We start from the raw sequence: 13,768 nt of genomic DNA on the forward strand, positions 1-13,768 counted from the left end.
ACCATCCAGCTGCTTGCCTTACAGAATGCAAAATGCTACCAGCAAGTGTTTTGAACACTCCTCCACTTTTTTTTTTTTTTCATGATAAGGAGAAGTCAGTTGCGGTGGTTTTGCAAGAACACTATCAGTTCCCTGTTAAAGAAAAGTATACAAGTATGTGGGCCTAAATGGTAAGCCTATCACTTCCTGTAGTATCACTAACAAAAATGGTACTTGTGATTTCTGAGGAGCAGTTGTTCTTAATTTCTGTTAGGTTACTTTATTTTTGAATTGGACAAACTACTGGGATTGGTGATGAAGCTCTGTCTCACCACAGAACTTGGGTTATATGATAGAATATAACCCAAGTAATAAACAAAGATATTTATAAGAAACAGATCACAGTAGGGACCCCAGACAGCTTGCAGTTGCAAAATAACAGGCCTCAAGAAAGGGAATTTGATCAATTGAGTTTATTCAGATATTACAGGGGCTGTGATAAATCAAAAGAAAAAATTATAAAAAGCCTTTCTGAAGAATACTTGGGAAGAATACACAAAAAAAATAGCTAATAATTAAATATGTGATTGTATAGAAATTCCCTCATGGTGAACTCATGCTATTATTACTTAAGAAAAAAGATAAATTTCCTGTGATCATAGCTGCAGGTAGTTGCAGCAAGGAAGGACTTCATGTAGAGATCAACATATAGATAACTATTCATCATACTGGGGGCTTTGGTGAGGGGGGAGATATTAATATCTAATAAGAGTCAGTTGAAACTAATGCAGAGTGATAGGAGATGCTCACTGCAAGTGTTGGAGACAAAAAAAGTGCTGGTTAAAGATCCATGAGGTGAGAAAGAATCTGAGGCCATAAATGTTCAGGAGATTGGTAGTTTTGCTCCACAGTGTGAGCTAATCATGTCAAGTTCCCATGCCTGGAGTGGCCCCGATGGAATGAATGCTCTTCACAACCCTGAAAGTAAGCGAAGGGCCTGTATGTAGAGCAAGGTTTGAGGGAAACCAGAACTATTCTGAGGAGGTAGGTCCTGGCCCTTTCCAGTCTTCAACAGCTAGATGTATATACAGGAGACCTTCCATTTTCACTTTTGGATGTTTGTCATAAAACCTAAATGTTTATATTTTGGATTTCTCACCAGAGATTTGTAGCAAAGGAATCATAGTTTAAAATTGAGACTGTGTAAATTAAAATACTAAATTAATTCTCATTAAGTACTTTATATTTGTAATAACTATTTTGCTGTACAGTACTTATACATCACTTCATGGCAAATAGATGGGGAAACAGCGGGAACAGTGTCAGACTTTATTTTTTTGGGCTCCAGAATCACTGCTAATGGTGACTGCAGCCATGAAATTAAAAGACGCTTACTCCTTGGAAGGAAGGTTATGGCCAACCTAGATAGCATATTTAAAAGCACAGACATAACTTTGCCAACAAAAGTCTGTCTAGTCAAGGCTATGGTTTTTCCAGTGGTCATGTATGGATGTGAGAGTTGGACGGTGAAGATAGCTGAGCGCCGAAGAATTGATGCTTTTGAATTGTGGTGTTGGAGAAGACTCTTGAGAGTCCCTTGGACTGCAAGGAGATCCAATCAATCCATCCTAAAAGAGATCAATCCTGGGTGTTCATTGGAAGGTCTGATGTTGAAGCTGAAACTCCAATACTTTGGCCACCTGATGCAAAGAGTTGACTCATTGGAAAAGACACTAATGCTGGGCAGAATTGGGGGCGGGAGGAGAAGAGGTCGACAGAGGATGAGATGGTTGGATGGCATCACTGACTCGATGGACATGGGTTTGGGTAGACTCCGGGAGTTGGTGATGGACAGAGAGGCCTGGCGTGCTGCAATTCATGGGGTCTCAAAGAGTCGGACACGACTGAGCGACTGGACTGAACTGAACTGAACTGAACTTATATTTGCATTAATGACTGGTATCATTAAATTATTGCCACAGAGGGGCTAAGGGAATGGTAACCTGGAACTGAGACAAACAACAAAAAACAGATTAAAAAATTAGTTTTTGAAATACAGGAAGATAGAAGCGCAGTAGAGATACAGTGAGGACAGATGTTTGTTGTTGCTGTTGATATGTTTTGTTTTGCTCATATCCAACTAGATTTTTGGCTATCACTGATAATTTTTCTTCATTCATTTAAAACCATGTATGTGCTAGGTTGTGGTGAGATGGTAGTAAGCAGAGCAGACTGAGTCCTTACCTCAAAGAACAGATAGTTCAACAGTTTACTTCCCAATTCAACAACCAATGCTAAAATAAAGTATGATGAGCACTATATAGTCAAAGTAGAGGGCATCAGGAAGTGCTTGGCAAGGGACTCAAGCCAATCTAGGGGATTTGTAAGCAAGACACCTCCCTGAATAAAAGATGTTTAAGCTGAAATTGAAAAAAAAAAAAAAGCAACGGAAGTAGGTTAACTATTTTGACTAAACCCTAACGTTCATGTTGAATTATTAAGTTCTAAGAAAATTTAATTTCTCAATTTTTTTGTGTTTTGATATCATATGGTTTTAATAACAGTTATTCCATTTATTTGTCACCTGTAAACACCTTGATTTGTGGTAGCCACATAGTGGTTAGCCAAATTGCTACTCAGAGAAAAACATCCTTCTGATCATTTTTGCTTTCTTTTTCTTTCAGAATTTGTTGGAACATAATTAATATACTATAAACATCACCATTTAAAGTATTTTAAATATTCACAAGAGTGTATGATCATTACCACTTCTGACTGTAGAACACTGTCGCCATCCCATTTCGTACCAATGCCATCCCGTGAAATGCCATGCCATTTTATACCCCAGTGGGTATGAAACCACATACCCATAAGCAGTCATGGCTTCCAACCCCTCTTCTGCTCTCTGCTTTTGGAACCACTAATCAAATCTCTATCTCTATACATTTGGCTATTCTTGAATTCCAAATAAATAGAACCATATAATAGGTGGCATTTTGTGATTGACTTGTTTCACTTAGCATAATATTTTCAAAGTTTACCATGTTGCAGTATATATTAGTACTTCATTCCTTTTTATGTCAAGTAATATTCCTTTGTAGGGATTTACCATGTTTTGTTTATTTATTCATCACTAGATATGTTTCTTGGTCACTGTGATTGCTGTTGCCATGAATACTTGTTTACAGATTTTTGTGTAGACGTATGTTTTTCATTTCTCTTGGGTATGTGCTGTTGAGTGAATTGGGTCCTACTTCCCACTGCTTACAAAGTCAATACTCAGATTCTTTAACGTCTGAGCCACCAGGAAAGCCCTAAAGAAAGAAAAGTCTCCTTTAATCAAATTGCTGGCAATCTAGGGAGATAGTCGACTCAACGTCCCCCAAATACCAAGTCCAAAGATTCTGCTAGATTATGAAAACCTTTAAAGGAAAGAAGAGAAGTAATCTCAGTTAATCATTGAGATGGGGGTCGAGGTCATCACCATCCCCCTCTATGCAGGCTCAGTGAATTCTGGTGATATTCCTCTAGGTGCTCTCTTATTCACACAGTTTGGTCAAGAGATTACTGGATGGGAAACTAGGGAAAAGATTTAATCATCTGTTAATTACCTATTATTCATTTTTACCGCTATAATCTATGGAAAGAACTGACAAGTTAGGCAAGATATCGTTTGATTAAAAGATCTGAAAGGAGTGCTTGAGGGGGAGATGAGAAGAGCATGGGAGTGCCTGGCTTAAATTTTAGTTACAGTATGGCTTTGCTAAAGTGACAAGAAAAGGAGCTTCTCTGTCCATGGAATTCTCCAGGCAAGAATACTGGAGTGGGTTCCCATTCCCTTCTCCAAGGGATCTTCCTGACCCAGGGATTGTGCCCCGGTCTCCAGGATTGCAGGCAGATTCTTTACCATCTGAGCCATTAGTGAAGCCCTCCTGCTGAGGGCAGATTCCTGAAAGAGCTGCTTACATAAGTACCTAGGAGAGGAGTTGCTGGGTCATATTGGTAACTCTGTGCTTACTGAGGTACTACCAGACTACCATTTTGCATTTCCAACAACAGTGTTTTGCTTTCTTTTTGTAGACTCCAGAAGAACTAGAGGATGTTTCTGACCTGGAAGAGGATCATGATGTCCGCAGTCACACCAGCATTCAGACTGAAGGGAAAACTGACCGGGTAAGTCACTTCACTGAGGGGAGAGCTGTGTGCTGGGCCCTCTCCTTATCACTCCAGGAAGTGTCTCCCAGGTGGGACCCCTGGATATGGAACTGCTTCTGTAAAGCCCAGAGATAAGAGTCTCAGGATGCCAAGCAGCATTGTGAGGGGAATGATTTCTTCCACCTTGAGAGCTCTCAGTTAAGCCATTTCTCATTAGGCAGTGACTCACCCCATGCCACTTGTGGTCATTATAGTAGTCATGGGAATATCAAAGTGAAATGTGTACCTGTTTGTTTAGAATGAAAAAGAGAATCCATGAGGTTGTAAATATACTCTGAAGTTCTAGGGGAAAATAATCAAATTCTGAGGCAATATGCCTCTATTTTCTCCCTTTCTACAATGCTTCCTTCTGCCCACCTCAAACACACACATACACACACACACACATGTCCCTCCAAAGATGTTAATCAATTTTTGAATTACTCTGAGATGTTCTACTTTGCTTGGGAATATGTGGAACCCTGATTTCTTAGCCACTGATAACTTTGCAACTGCAAAATGGACTATATAGCATGTAGGTCTAAAGCCAGGTAGTATAGCATGGTGTCTGAGACTGCCTGGGGGTGCATCTGAATCAGCCACTTCCTTGCTGGGTTCCTGGGGAACTCACTTAGCCTTTCTCCACCTCTGTCCCTCGATTTGTAAAATGAGGGTACTAATAGTATTCTCTACATGAGGATTGCTGTGGGAATCAACTAAATTAATGAAAAGCATTCTTAACCTAGTGTCTAACTCATGGTAAGTTCTCAATCATTACTTACTGTTAGTAAGAACTTACTAGGTAGCAACAGGGTCATTGTTATCACTATAGCGATTAACATCATTATCATTATTCAGTTCAGTTCAGTCCAGTCGCTCAGTCGTGTCCGACTCTTTGTGACCCCATGAACCACAGCACGCCAGGCCTCCCTGTCCATCACCAACTCCCGGAGTTTACCCAAACCCATGTCCATCGAGTCAGTGATGCCATCCAACCATTTCATCCTGTTGTCCCCTTCTCCTCCTGCCCCCAATCCTTCCCAGCATTAGGGTCTTTTCCAGTGAGTCAACTCTTCGCATCAGGTGGCCAAAGTGTTGGAGTTTCAGCTTCAACATCAGTCCTTGCAATGAACACCCAGGACTGATCTCCTTTAGGATGGACTGGTTGGATTTCCTTGCAGTCCAAGGGACTCTCAAGAGTATTCTCCAACACCACAGTTCAAAAGCATCAATTCTTCGGTGCTCAGCTTTCTTCACTGTCCAACTCTCACATCCATACATGACCACTGGAAAAACCATAGCCTTGACTAGATGGACTTTTGTTGGCAAAGTAATGTCTCTGCTTTTAAATATGCTATCTAGGTTATCATTATTACTGTTATTAAATTCAATGTCATAAAAGTTGGAGATGTATGAAACAGATACATTTAAGAACATCCTATGTTGGGAATTCCCTGGAGGTCCAGTGGTTAGAACTCTGTGCTTCCATTGCAAAGAGCATGAGTTTGATCCCTGGTCGGGGAACCAAAATCCCACAAGATAGATATATGTGCTAAGTCACTTCAATCATGTCTGATTCTGTGCGACCCTATGGACTGTAGCCTGCCAAACTTCTCTGTCAATGGGATTCTCCAGGCAAGAATACTAGAGTGGATTGCCATGCCCTCCTCCAGGGGATCTTCCCGCCCCAGGGATCGAACCCACGTCTCTTAAAACTCCTGCTTTAGCAAGCAGGTTCTTTACTACTAGCACCACCTGGGAAACACAAGATGCACAGGAGGACCAAAAAAAAAAAAGGTCACATGTTTTCAAATATACAGATTGCCTAGAACTGTTATATGTCAGTCACAGTACCTGTGTTTCATTAGAAATGTTGGTTTTCTTGAGTTTCCATTTCTTGCTGATTATTTATCAGTCCTATAGCAGCCAGTTTGTGTTGGGAACTATCTGGGGACACACAGCATCTGGAGTTAGTTTCCTTCAGTCTGGTAGGCATTCTCAGTAAGAGATCATATCTGAAAAAGGGCAGTGAGTTTGGAAATGAATGTTGGTAGTGGTAACTTTTCTCATGCTTTCAGTAAAGTGAATGATTGATTCACTTGGGCTGCTGCTGAGCCTGTAGAGGTGGAGCCCCTGGAGGTGGAGGGTATGTACTTACAAAATAACTGATAGGAGGGAATTTTCTTAATGTAAAGGCAGCACCTTTGAGGGTACTGGGATTAGTATAGACGTGCCATAGTTCATATTCTGGCTTATCACATGTGAATAATAAAACCTTTGGTTAAGACCCTTACAATTTAGAAACTTTAAATTTCTTCATCTGAAAAATGAGAATAACACCACAATAACACCACAACTTCTCGCAGCACTTCAAAGAATACAGAGAACTCAAATAATCAATGCATATGAGGGTGCTTTATAAACTTTAAAAGTATATGCCAAAGAGATAAGGTTCTTATTACTAGTATTATTATTTATATTTTTGTTCTTGGAAAAAGGGATGGATGACCACTTGCCCATGGTAGGTTATAAAACTGAAAATCCCTGTGGTCCCAGATCTTAAAGAGTCTTTCATAGAAGCCTCTGCTTCTCACCTTGCGGCAGTCACCCTGAAAGTGCTCTGAATCCTAGGTCTATGTTCCATTGTGGACAGTTTCCTGACAGTCGGTTCATTTGGAATGCCCATGGATTATACCCTCACCAATATCTAGAAAAAGACAGATCCGTCACCATCAAATCTGCTAGAAGCAACATTGTATTCAACCCAGCCGCTCTCTGATTTGTTTATCTCACAGGCATGATATCCAACTAGCTTGGATTTCACTTACTTCCTGCCTTGAGACTTCCTGCCATTACTATGTGCGATCCCTCAGGAAGCTGCTCAGAGAGTCTAATACATACACAAGCTTAGGTGAGACTCTTAACATCCCACAGAACAGCTCTTGACCAACACTCTTCCATTCCTTGGATGGACCAGTGAGAAGTGAATTTTCCATAGGTCCTCAAAAGTTCCCCAGGGGATCAAGCTAATCCCAGAAGCAGTGAGCAACTTGATAGTGTATCTTTGGCTTGGTTCTTCTTTCTTTCCTGATTCCTTCTTAGGCTCCTGACTCTATCCTTAAGATCTATTCCCAAAATAAACTAACTTCCATTCTTAGTCTCTGCTTTTAGGGTAAAACAAGGAAAGATACTCACTTAACATGCACAATTTATTTAGCTACCACATTAACTATGCTATATTTTTATTATTATCCAAGTTGCACTAGGTAAGATCACTGAGACTCAGATTAATATAACTTGTCCAGTAAATGGATTATGTTTTCACATTAAGAACTGTGGCGATTACCACATGTCAGTTTACTTAGGACAAATAGCAGAATGAATCATTTACTAACAAGCACACAGAGAACTACCACGACAACAAACCTGATAAATCATCCATGGAATGAAACAGAACAAAATAAAGGATGCTGCAGCAGTCTGAAAAAAGAGGAAGACTATAAAGAATAATAAGTGTAGATAATGCCAATAACATCCTATTATTGAATATATATATTGTAAGTTTATGACAACAGATTCTGTTCTCATACCTGAGGTTTATATGGCTAGTGAAGGAAAATGGCTTAAATCTGTCCTCTACTTGTATCACCTGACCAGAGCTAAGATCATATTTAGATATGTTCTCTCCCTGGCATCTTATATCCCTAATAGTCCCATATTTCTTATAATTGCATCCCTATGCTTTGAATATATTCATAAATTCAGCCTTATGGCCATTTGAGACTTTGTCCCTGCATTCAATATAGCATTTTCTGAACTTTGTGTCCATTGGACTGAGTATATCTTTTGACATATTTCCCAAGAATCATTAATTTGGAAATGTATCATAATATTTTGAAGTCAGAATCCGTTGAAAAGTATTTGAACACTCATGCCATGCTCAATGAAGAATTCCTGGTTACTGAACAAGACAAGTGTTTGATTCCTTTTTGTTTGCCGCTGTTACAAAGGAATAAATGCCTTTTTGGATCTTGGATTATGCAGACTCTGCTATATCAAACATGTACTAGAACCAATTTCAGGCACTGTTTAGTAATGGAGTGACAGTTATTTATTATCATTTTACTTTATGCATTGCACTTCCAGTAGCTTTGGCTCAACATCATCTGTTACTGCTGTCATTGGTGGCAAATGCCACTGGGCATTGTAAAGGTCTGTAACCAACAAATAATGATTTACATTCCACATTCAATGAGAGCAAAATACTAAGAGACCAATAGTGCATGCCTTATGAGATGGCAAAGAAACAGCAGTGGAAATTAGTGGTTATCTTAATTACTAAACATGAATACTCACTGGACCAACACCTGGTTCTAACCAATGATCAGGTATCCCAGAGTAACACAGGAGAGTGGGTTTGCTATAGGTTTATAGAGCATTCTGTTCATGCCCTTAGCAAGGATGAAATAGACATATTTTATATTAAAAACTCAAATTGGAGAGAAATTAAAATAGACTCCTAAGATAATAAAATTCTTAAACTTGATAATAATATTTTTGTAAGTCCTAAATAAATCTTCTTAAAGATTTTATTAAATATAAGCTAAGGTGCATTTTCTTTTTATTTTATTTTATTATTTTTGTTTGTTTTGTTTTTGTTTTTTTTTTGCATTTTCTTTTTAAACAGAGCTGTACGAGTTATCATTAACACTTTAGAGAATGTTTCCAAATTGTTGTTTTTGTTCAGTCACTAAGTCGTGTCCAACTCTTTGTGACACTGTGGACTGCAGCACGCCAGGCTTCCCTGTCCTTCACTATCTCACACAGTTTGCTCAAACTCATGTCCATTGAATCACTGCTGCCATCCAACCATCTCATCCTCTGTCATCCCCTTCTCCTCCTGCCCTCTATCTTTCCCAATGAACAGTTTCCAAGTTGGTGTTTTATCTAAGAGAAACCCTGAAGATTTTTCTTTTTCCCCCTTGATTTTACTAATCAGGGAATTAGACTCCAAGAATTTCAGTAGTTTAAGCAAGTCCTGTAGAAATGGGAGCAAGTTCCAGGTCGTCTGGCACTAACCACACACATTCTAGTACAGCATGCTTGTAAATGTGGGTCGAATTTCATCATCCCTTAAGATCTCATTGCCCAACTATTGCCACAGTCAGTGTTAAGGTGTCTATATTATAATTCCTCTAACAGAAGATGACTCATGAAACTTATGACCATAAGGCTTAGTATCAGATCTATTTAAGCTTTACACATTTTCAAATGTCCCAATACTATAGTTTTCCATCAATAACAAAATCAGATGGTTGGTTACCATTTGGAAACTACATAGTGATGCTTAGAACCTGAAAATCTCCCTAGTGAATTACTTTGTGTTGATGACATGGATTCTACTCAAGTAGAATCACACCATGGAGGACCTTTTTGGGCGACACTCTGAGGTCTCCAAGCATAGAATCCAGAGACAGAGGCAGTTACTCCTCATTCAGCCTCTTATCACATGGCTTTTTTGATATTTCAATGGAGGGAACATTCTAATTTCTAGAAAGTTTCTCTAAGTTATTGTCTGCAATATAGGCAGCAGTAACCATAGATACTCAGGAAATTGCAAGTGGCAGGAGGGTGGTAGCTAAAAGTATATTCCTCAAATCTACCTAACGGACAACTGTGGGTTTAGAAAGATTCAGTAAAATGAACTGAGTTTTGTGAATAGAATGGGTGAGCAAGTGGCTTGCTTGCTTTTTTTGGCCCTGCTGTAGAAATATAATGTAGACGTTAAATGTGTGGATTTTGGATACACACAAACTTTGGTTAAAATTGGAGTTCTACCAATTAGCATCCATATGATCCTTGGAAAGTTAGTTTACATTTCTAACATTCAGTTTCCACATCTGTAAACTTGTATAATAATAATACCTATTATTACTAATAGATTAAGTGGAAGAAATGAGTAAAGGGAGTCAAAAATGCTCAGAATGAAGAAAATAGTAGTATCTATTTTATAGCTGTTTTTAAAGATGAGATATATGAAAATTAAATTCATTTCTCATGCAAAGGAAATGCTCAATAAATTTTGATTTTTACAACAGTGAATGTCAAGATGTGCATAGACTTGTGTGTGCTAATGTTACACTTCATTTCCTTTTGAGTATTTCAAAGAGCTTTGTAAACACAGATCTCTCAGTCTTTCAGTATAAGATTACTTTGGTCATCTGGTTTTGTGGGGCTCAACATTTAGCAATCTATTACCAAAAATTTTTTGAGTTTTTTTTTGTTCCCCCCCTCCCCCGAGGAAGGGGACTTTTCAGAAACTGCTTTAAGAGGTTAAAAGGGAGATGATATTAATGTGATTCTTAATGATGCTAGCACTTTTATGCACATTTTTATTCATGTAAATAATGTGGATCTGAAATAATTATCAGAAAAAGCAACTTTTGATAGTAGGAACAAAACACTTTACCCCAAAATTGCCAATTTCTCATTTCCTTCAATGATTGTGGAATGCCTGGCTCCGCACTGGGAGCTTTCCTTTTTTTGTGGAATTGTGGTAGCTTGGTGATCTATTAGTTTCCGTCTTTCTCCAGAGTCCTCTGTTACCTTCACTAAGATATATAGGGCTTAATTTCCTAGTTTTATGGTACATACTCATAAAAAAGAAAAAAAAACCCAGTCATGCTGGTATTTTATAGGATGTATGTTGGTGACTGTTTTGCAAGTAGTCATTTAAACTCATCTATGCTTTCTCTACCTCTGTTCACAAAGGATGGATGTTCTCATGTCTTCCCTCTGCCAAAACAGCTGGGAAGCCAGTAAGAGCTAAAGACAAAATAAAAAATTTTGTTCTTCCTTACACAATTTAAACTGTGATTATAATTTCTTATAGATAAGGAGTGGAAAAGGGAACTCATTTAACACTGCTAAGGCTAGGTTTTTATTTGAAGGTATTTGAAGTTGTGGTCTCTAATTGCTGAAATCCAATTGGATAAATATAGCATTAAAATAAACAATTAAAATTTTATAATTTCAATTACAGACATTTATTTCAATATGATAAAGTTATACTTTTTTAAAATATACATTATTCATCATATTTATAGATGATCCAGAATGAAAGAAATTGTAATTTGTTGTCAATTTGATGACTAATATTTGTCCTATCTTTAATATTATACCCACTGAAGACTATATAGTTTGTAAACCTACCTTGCCTTAAAGAATATCATTGAGACCATTAAATTTATATATGCTTTATAAATAGAAGTAAATTAGGACAGAAATAAGAGCAGTTGCCTAGGTTACTTGAACAACCTCAAAACGTCAACAGCAGCAAATGAAATGGAGCATATCAAATCTTAAAATACTGGAGATGATTCTTGATATTAAAAAGGTTCAATGCATGATACAGGGTGGTCGGGGCTGGTGCACCAGGATGACCCAGAGGGATGGGATGGGGAGGGAGGTGGAAGGGGGGTTCTGGAAGGTGAAAACATGTACACCCATGGTGGATTCATGTCAATGTATGGCAAAACAAATACAATATTGTAAAGTTAAAAAATAGAAAATAAACTAATTAAAAAGAAAAAAAGTGCCTCAAACTTCATGTTGGTGATAGGTAGAACATGCTCATTGTTGCTTTTTAACATGCAGTCCACCTAATATCTTCCACCACGAGAACAAAATATCACCATGAATGAGTGGTGTCGTTTAAAAATTGGAAACATTTTAATAGTCCTATTATCAGAATACACTCTCCATAATTCAAATTTATGCTGAATTACCATGCAGAATATGAAGAAGATATGACCTCATTACCTTGTTAATATAGTTTGGTTTAAGTTGCTATGAAAAGCACAGGTCTGGTAAGTCTGAATAAAATGACATTACTCAGCAGCACTACACTAGGAAGTGCACGTTATCATCATTTGTTTATACAATTTCTATTCTGTATGTGGTGATGACTCTGCTTTCCTGCCTTTCTGAGTGATCATTCTCAGCTGTGCTTCATTGTTTTCTCTTCCTCTGTCTATTCCTATGCATGAGGGTTCACTACAGTTCTGATGTAAGCTCTGGAGTCCTAAAGTTTTTTTCCACTTTTCTTGGATATGCTCATTCAGTCCCAAGACTTCAGATGTCATATATAGAGTGGCCAACTCCTGTATCCTGAACTCTGGCTGCATATATTGGTAGGCCTGTAGGCTTCCTTGCCTCATGTAGCTGACAGGTACCTGTGAAATTCACTGTTTCCAAGCCTGAATGCATCATTTTACTCACAAATCTAACCTGACTCCCATATTTCTTACAATGCTGCTGTACATTCATTCACAAGTCTGAACCTGTGAATTGTTATTTTTACTCCTTCCTACAGCTAATATGTTCTGATTTTATTATCTTTTAAATATTTTCTGAACGAATCCATTTTTTTCACCACCTCCACTATACCACTTTCAAAGAAAATGTGCACTGGACAAGGTTATAAAGGAAAGAGGAAGACTTTACTCAAGACTCTTACAATAGGAAAGAGAGACCTGAACTCAGGCTGAATTCAAATTTGCTGAAACAAGGGGGTGAATTTCAGAGATAAGGCGAGGGGAATTGGAGGCCATCTATGTTTGCTAACTGGCTTTACCCAAAAGAAAAGTGAACTCTCTCTATTTTCATGACAGGAGGTAATATACTTTTATAATATGCAACAAGGTGCCTCTAAAGTTAAGACCCTCCCCTTCCACAGAGACTGGAAGTTAAGGCTCCATCTCCCTTGATGATTATATTTCATAGGAATGGCTCCCAGGTCCCTGAGAAAGACAGTCCTTAGTTGTAAAACTGGCAAGAAGCATGGAAAATATTTACATTTCAAAGATACAAAGAAATTATTGGCAGTTTTATAAAGTGTATGCTCTAAGAAAGGGGAGGTCAGGGGCTGAGAGTCTGGAAGAAGGCTCTGTAATGCCTAGTCAAGGTGTGCTCTGTGTGTTGTGCTTAGTTGCTCAGTCGTGTCCGACTCTGCAACCCCATGGACTGTAGCCCACAAGGCTCCTCTGTCCATAGGGACTTTCCAGGCAAGAATACTGGAATGGGTTGCCATGCCCTCCTCCAGGGGATCTTCCCAACCCAGGAATCTAACCCAGGTCTCCCACATTGCAGGCAGATTCTTTATAGTCAGAGACCAGTCAAGCTGAGGGGAGCGTTAAGGTTGTCTTGGTCAGCACCTTAATTCAGACACTGGCATATCTTGCTTGATTACCTATAGCAGACTCCTAAAGTGTCTCTTGTCTCTAGCTTTGTAAACTTTCATTCCCTCACTTGAACTCATATGATTCTAAAGTGCAAATCTCTTATCCGTCACCATGCATTAAACCCCTGGTAGGTCTCAGCGTCTCCCCATCCAACCCCTCAATGTCCTATGTCTCTACTAGAGCTTCAGGATCTACTCCCTGCTCGTCTTTTGCCTCATATTTCACCACTTTCCCTCCAAATGTGACCTTTTGTATGGAAATCATTCTTCCTAGAAGGCAGAGGCTCTCCCCTCACATCTCTCTCTGAGGAACACAGTTATTTCCTCCACTTCCACAGTTATGTCCTCCCCTTC

At 38.7% G+C, this 13,768-nt stretch overlaps 1 protein-coding gene across 11 annotated transcripts in view; it reads left to right on the top strand.

Annotated features, from left to right (window-relative positions):
* The window catches only part of CTNNA3 (catenin alpha 3), a 1,864,976-nt gene that overhangs the window by 1,655,146 nt on the left and 196,062 nt on the right, over nt 1–13,768 (top strand). For all 11 annotated transcript variants that reach the window (XM_081568943.1, XM_081568944.1, XM_081568945.1 and 8 more), the window contains one exon: nt 4,060–4,152. In XM_081568943.1, coding sequence (XP_081425069.1) covers nt 4,060–4,152 — 93 coding nt within the window. The remainder of the gene's footprint in view (nt 1–4,059; nt 4,153–13,768) is intronic.

The sequence above is a fragment of the Giraffa tippelskirchi genome, chromosome 2 (assembly GCF_054371585.1).
Source record: "Giraffa tippelskirchi isolate mGirTip1 chromosome 2, T2T-mGirTip1v1.2.pri, whole genome shotgun sequence".
In the NCBI taxonomy this organism is placed as follows: Eukaryota; Metazoa; Chordata; class Mammalia; order Artiodactyla; family Giraffidae; genus Giraffa; species Giraffa tippelskirchi.